Source organism: Bactrocera neohumeralis, chromosome 6 (genome assembly GCF_024586455.1).
Source record: "Bactrocera neohumeralis isolate Rockhampton chromosome 6, APGP_CSIRO_Bneo_wtdbg2-racon-allhic-juicebox.fasta_v2, whole genome shotgun sequence".
NCBI classification, from domain to species: Eukaryota; Metazoa; Arthropoda; class Insecta; order Diptera; family Tephritidae; genus Bactrocera; species Bactrocera neohumeralis.
This window is the reverse complement of record NC_065923.1, coordinates 39477301-39484754: the sequence shown is the minus strand read 5'-3', so window position 1 is coordinate 39484754 and position 7454 is coordinate 39477301. Positions and strand designations below refer to the sequence as shown.

Here is a 7454-nt window from a genome sequence, read left to right as displayed (position 1 = left end):
TAATTAATTTAAATACACAGGTTAAGAATTTTGTATAAAAGGAGCTGTTCAATAAAAATAAAATCAGATTTCAAATACAATCTCATAGGAAACCTTCTTATTATTTCTGTATATATTTTACTTCCCCCCACCAGTGGTAAGGGGTAAAAGTAAACTTAAACAGAAAGATTTTTAGGTATACTATTGTATAATAGAAGCGCACATACGAGACAAACATAATGATGTTGCAATTCTCATTAATTTTATCATCCTATTTTTATTTTTCAGATAGAATAATATTTCGATTGCTCATCAGAATAAAATCAATAGGTAAAGAAAGAGTATTTGTATTTGTGTGTGGTGAAGAGGTTGATTGGTTCATCGAGCATCTTTATTAATCGTTGATTGAATCATTCAGAGATGAATCAACCAAATAAATACGCTGCAACGAATGCTACCCAGATTCGTAATATATTGGAATTGATCGGCCAATTTTCGGAGGAGTTCAGGAACATGAATGGTCGAATTATCGATATAGGCTGCGGTCCTGGAAATACCACAAGAGATATACTTGTCCCATGTGTCGGCAGGGAGGCTGTTATTGTTGGTAAATATTGTAAATTGGAAAAAATAATGTTTGACAAAGTTTTAGTGGCAAATGATTTCCATCATAAATGATTTCCTTTCATGTTTAAATATTTTGGTGGTGATCATACGAGTATTTTGTCTGTAGGTGCTGATATATCCCCAGAAATGATTGAGTATGCAAAACAGCATTATGCAGTTGATGATAAACTATCATTCATTGAGTTAGATATGCAAACGTCTGAGCTACCAAAAAACTTGATCGAACAATTTGATCATGCAGTTTCGTTCTATGCTCTCCACTGGTGTAAGAATACACTGAAAGCATTACAGAACATCTACAAACTTCTTCGACCAGGGGGTAAAGCCATTATTTTAACCATTTCCCATCACATGATATACGATATGTATCCGGAACAGGAAAAAGATCCAAGATTTGCACCATACATGCAGGTAATATTCATAAGCATTCGCTTCTTAAATCTTTCTCATTTTTCAATGGATTTCACATTCAGTAAAAATAAGACTTTCGTGCTTCGGACACGGCCAACTTACCGCAAAATATTCCATGAAAATGTCTTTCTTCTTTTATGAATTCATTATGAGTTCATTTGAAATTTGAAATTTTTTCAGGTTCAGAGAAGTGGACACCTCCTCACCAGGGTTGTGCAGATGCTGACCAGATGATGAAGAAGGATCTAATTGCAGCCAAATTCAAAGTAGAGTACTGTGTTAACAAATGGAATACATTCACCTATCCAAGTTTGGACACTCTAGTTGGTAAGATTTTTTAAAAGGTCATCATTACGTGACCACGAATAAGAATAAGAAAAATAGATAAATCAGAATATTCGAAATTCAAATATTTTCCATTGTAGATTTGGTGATGGCTGTTAATCCATGTGTAAATAAAATGCCAAATGATGTCCAGAAAAAATGCAGGGAAGATATGAAGGAACGTCTCAAGACCAAGTGCGTTTCCACCAGAGGAAGTTCCACTGTAGATTGTCGCTTTTCGGTACTCACAATTGTAATCCAAAAACCCGAGAATTCAGAGGAAATTAATTAACAGATTTGTCTAATTGTTGTCTAGAAGAGCAAGCTAAATTTCTTGAAAATTAAATTAGTTTCGAACAGATTGTAGTCTCAAATAAAATATCTGAATGTTTTCTTGTTAAAGCATGTGCTAGTCGCATGCCATTTGTAATTGTATTGCAAGAATAAAAAAATGTAAACTTATGAAAACAAAAAATATATAAAAGAAATTTTATTTATTTATTGATCCAATATATTTTTAATAAATAAAAATAAAATAGGATTTCCCGCAACTGTTGTAAATAAAATTAAGAAATGACCGAGTTTATTTCAATTCAATTTAAGACTCATACAAAATATTTGAAACACATTTCGGCTACAAATACAAATCAGCTCCCAGTCTCAATTTTCCATTTTATAAATTAAAAATCTTCCTAAAAATCATTGAAAAACATGGGAATAAACGGAACACGAAAGATAACAAAACTCATTTAATTAATATCGTTTACCGCCTTTGCTGTATCATGAAACACACGTTCCATCGCCTAGAATCCGCAGAAACGGTTTTTACTGAGTTTTAAAGTTGTTTGTCAAAAGTTCATTTCGCCACATCACGAGAAACACTTTTGCAATAACTAATAAATATCATCTATTTAGGATGATTCGTGTTCAGAAAGAGGCTAATAGGCCAGAACAGGTCGAAAATCGTGAAACCGACAGTCTAGTAAATCGTTTCACAAGCGCATGAAATCGTTGGAACGCCTTTGGCGTATCCTAAAACACACGTTCCATGACCTAGAATCCGTAGAAACGGTGTTTTGTCACGTATTCATACGTGTTCTCTGTTTACTAAGGGGATTATCATTAAAATGATACATCGAACGTTTATGATCCAAGGCTATGACCCATGAATAACCACTCATCTAGTTTTTGTCTACACACTCAAAATCCAAAAATAATTCATAAAATAAATACTTTAGAGCAATGGGAAGGACTCGATCAAAACGCAGAAAATCCCAAATTTATGAGGAAAAATCAGTGGGCATTCAGAAAAATATAAACAAATTATAAAAGCACGCAAGATCACTAGTTGAAGGCACATTTTATTGATTGGAAGTACATGAATAATTAACAAATCAGAGTAAAAATAGTAAATTTCACCATCAGTCAACGTTTAAAAATATTGCAAATATTAAAAATATTAAATTCTCACATCGATGTTGCACTCAGACTTATAACAAATGATAATAAATAGATTCCATTTCTCCTCAAGGTCGAGAAATCCCCAAATCCAAATACTTACATATTAGGCGGGGTCGATTTGTGGGGAGGCAAAAAAATTGCTCTATGAAAATCATATTCTAGGGATCAAAATAAGAAACTTTGCCGAAGGAACCATACCTCTGAAACGAATTCTGATGTCCCCCAATTTGGGTCGAACTTTTGGATAGGGGCAAATTTTGAAATAGAATTGAAATTACCATTTCATTCTTATTACCTCTGAAAGTGAGGAGAACTAAAGCAATAACCACTATGGTATTTCAAAAAAAAAATAAGTGAAGTGACCATTCCAAATCAAAAAGTTTACAATGAATCCACGATCCTCTACACCGCGAGATGAAGCAACTACATCAACAACTATCGAAAACCCAATGAGTCATATACCCAAGCATAATGTTACTGTTTTTGGTGTGTCTACTGATTTGACTGATCTTAATTTACCAACCCATCTGGATATCTTGAGATATTATTTTTACTTAAGCGAACGTGCTAAAACAGAACAAAAAAAATTTTCCCATAAATCATTCACTATTCAAGTACAAGATTAGTTGATTGGAATTTGGGAAAAGCTTGGTATGGAAATAATGCTGAAAAAAAGTGTATGTAATAAATTGAATAAACTGCTTGAAAAGTATCAAGAGCAAATCAAGAGAAGAAACAACACCCAACAATTTACAGAGTATGTAAAATCTCTGGAAACAATTTTTTACATTGGAACATGTAAATGCGATTTGAAGGCAGCTCCATGTGCATGCGGCTGGGTTCCCGAACGCCTCAAAGAGTTCATGCACGATCAACGTAATCAGAGAAGACTAACAATGAATGCATTTATGATGGAAACTGAAGAGCAAGGAGCAACGTCTATGCCATCAATGCCAACATAACAAGATCCCGATGATTCAACATACGCACCGCCACCGGTTCAAGAAGATATGGATAGAAGCACAAGTTTACAATACACAGAGAGATACGATTGTTTTAACTTTGTCTTGGTATGTGACAGATTTGCTGTGCCTGACAGAGTAGCATCAGCATTGGGAACCGCTCTTTTGCAAGATTTTAAAATTAAAGATAAGCATGGGAAACCTCTCATCATGGATAAATCGAAAGTTCGCAGAGAAAAAGAGAAATGCAGACAAGAAGTGCTTCGCAAACGGTTAGATGATACCAATTTGTTAGCGTTTTCATTCGATGGCAGAAAAGATGATACTTTAACGATAGATAAAATTGATGAGAAGTATCATACTAGGATGGTTCAAGTTCATTGGTTGGTCACGCTTTCTAGAACCTCGTTTACGCAAAATTGTCAATCAAGTAATTAAAGATAATTCATATTATGCGCATCCGGAAAATATCTTGTCACCAATGTTGTTTGATGATAGGAAAGAAAAGCGCGACTGTGCCATCAAGAAAATTCTACCTTATCGAACCGATGTTGACGAGCCAATGGAACTTAGAGTTTATAAAAAACCAGATATAAACTTTAATTTGCACAAGTTATATGGAAATGATCAATTTGAATGATATAAATATCGTATTTCAACCACCATTCACGCGAAGCATTCCGTACGATACATTGAAAGAATATTTAAATCAAGATGATCCACCGTTTAATGATCCAAAAATTCCATCACACATACAAGGAACGGAACGACATGTTCAATTGCTAGCTAGCGTTTCCAAACGGGTTATACCGGAAAATGTAGAGGCTGTCATGGCGATGACATTAGAGAGCCGTGCGAAATTGCCCAGACTAGAAAGTAAAAAAGACTTCAAACAATAATTTTTTTTAGTTTCTTTTCTATAACTCACTTAAATTAATTTTTTCATTTACATATGTTCTGACTAAATAAATTTCTTAAGAGAAAAGATAGATATTATTATAAATAAATAAATAAAAATGAAGAAAAAACATAGCCATTTAGATGATTTTTTCATGTAAAGGCCAAAAATGGTGATTTTTTGAAATGATTGTATGGGGAACCCCCCAGGGGAGTTCCAAGGGGTGTGCCACTGGCATGGGTGGGTTAGTGGGGGTCGGTCACACATTTGGACTCGATTAGAGCACTCTAAATGGGTCAAAGTGGGATTTTTCAAAATTTGCCCCTACCCAAAAGTTCGACCCAAATTGGGGGACATGAAATTCGTTTTAGAGGTATGGTTCCTTCGGCAAAGTTTCTTATTTTGATCCCTAGAATATGATTTTCATGGAGCGATGGGCAATTTTTAAATCGACCAGCCCTATAACATATACATAGTCAATCGGAGATTAAATATCCCAATGTTCCGGTGATATCCAAGAAAATCTGAAAATAGAATATAAAATAATTAATCACCTGGCTAAAGATGGTCATATATAATTAGAATAAATAATTGCATACCTACCCTTGTAGACAGAGAAACCTGCATATCCTGCCAAAAGAGAGAGAATATTAATAGATGTAATACCATAATAATAGAGTAAACATTACTTACCATGGGCAACATAACCTAACCTGTCAAAATTATCGTTGACAGCTCCACTACAGCGCATAAGTATTGTCCCATAACAACAGGCTTGCAATAGCCGCCGTATTGTCCGAATAGCGATTGCAACGTCATCACGCAGGAGAACCTGAAACCATTACAAATTCAAATTAATAAAAATTCAAATACCTTGATTCCAATATAAATTAAATTCAATTAGCACAAGAAAAAACGTTAACTTCAGTTGCACCGAAGCTAAATACCCTTCACAGGTGCATTTCTGTTAGTAACTATGTGTTCAGTTTGTATGGAAGCTATTTGCTATAGTTAACCGATCTGATCAATTTCTTCGAAGATTACATTGTTGCTTTGGAAAATAATATATACAAAATTTCGTGAATATATCTTGTCAAATGTGAAAGTTCTCCATACAAGCATTTGATTCCGATCGTTCAGTTTGTATGGCAGCTATATGTTATAGTGGTCCGATATCGGCCGTTCCGACAAATGAGCAGCTTCTTGAAGAGAAAATGGCGTTTGCAAAATTTCAAAACGATATCTTAAAAACTGAGGGACTAGTTCGTATACATATATACAGACAGACGGACAGACGGACAGACAGAGGGACATGGCTAAGTCGACTTAGCTCGACATACAGATCATTTATATATATACTTTATAGGGTCTCCGACGATTCTTTCTGGGTGTTACAAACTTCGTGACAAACTTAATATACCCTGTTCAGCGTATAAAAAGGATTCAATGCAACGCAATATTTTATAAATTCAAATTAATAAATTAAAATATTGGTTGTCAAAAAAGTCTTGCGGTATTTTCGCTAGTTGGCGATGAAAGCGCGTAGTTCTAGTTTTATTCGACGCATCGGGTCATGCTGTACCTTTTTGGAAAGCTCATTTCACGCGCTAACACGTGTTTGATTGATTGTCGTTTCTTTTAATTCGTTCGTGAGTTATAGCGTCGCAAACATGGAGCAAAATAAAGAGAAAATACGGCATATTTTACAGTACTACTACGATAAAGGCAAAAATGCATTTCAAGCCGCCAATAAAATTTGTGCAGTTTATGGACCCGATACAGTTTCCATTTCCACCGCACAACGATGGTTTCAACGTTTTCGTTCTGGTGTAGAGGTGGTCGAAGATGCGCCACGCTCCGGAAGGCCTGTCGTCGAAAATTGCGATAAAATCGCTGAATTGGTCGAAAGAGACCGGCATAGCATCAGCCGTAGCATCGGTCAAGAGCTGGACATGAGTCATCAAAAATTCATTTCAATTTCAATAAAAAAAAAAAACAAAATTCAATAAAAATACCGCAAGACTTTTTTGACAACCCATTATATCGATTCCAATATAAATTCAATTATAAAAAAAGGGGAATCGATTATGTCCAAAGAGGACCGAACAGAAATCATCACATTAGTGTTGTGGATCATTAAGTTTACAATTTAATCAAATACAAATAACCAAATAACAAATACCAAGAAGGAGCTCACAAATGCAAAATAAAAATATTGATGATTGTGAATGAACTGACCTGCAATGTTGAGGCAGGATAGAACCGTGATGATGAGGGATAGTCCACTGAAGACATAGTATATCGAAACTTTCTAATTCCAAAACCAAGCGAAGAAACGCACCAACTGAAACATAAAATAAATCAATTACATACATTGCGAATGAAATATGTATATAAATCAATATTATTTCAGGCAAGTTAAGACCTGACACAGAAACAGAATCAGAAATAAATAAATTTACTCAGGCATGCGTAAGACCTGAAACATAAACATATGCAAAACAAAAGAGAATGTGATAATGGCGAGTTTGGTACTTTAGCCTCAGAAAATAAATAAAAGAATGAAGAAGACAAGATATGACGTAGGAGGGGCGTAACAGAATTTGTCACCTTGGCACGGTTAGTTAATTCCATCTAATGAAACTACAAATACAAAATACAAATATAAATACCGGGACGAGCGTAGCCCGAAAAAAACAATTAAAAATATTAGTCTAATTAACCTGCAATGCCAGGGCAGGGTTAAACCGCGACAACGAGGAAAGTGTCTCCAAAATTATATCAAATCTTTA

General features: G+C 34.7%; 1 protein-coding gene across 1 annotated transcript; it reads left to right on the top strand.

Annotated features, from left to right (window-relative positions):
- Window positions 1-272: 272 nt before the first annotated feature.
- On the top strand, window positions 273-1158 carry LOC126761924 (juvenile hormone acid O-methyltransferase-like). Its single transcript, XM_050478356.1, has 2 exons — window positions 273-586; window positions 713-1158. The coding sequence occupies exons 1-2, from the start codon at window positions 400-402 to the stop codon at window positions 1156-1158; spliced, it is 633 nt and encodes a 210-aa protein (XP_050334313.1). The 5' UTR covers window positions 273-399.
- Window positions 1159-7454: the final 6296 nt, after the last annotated feature.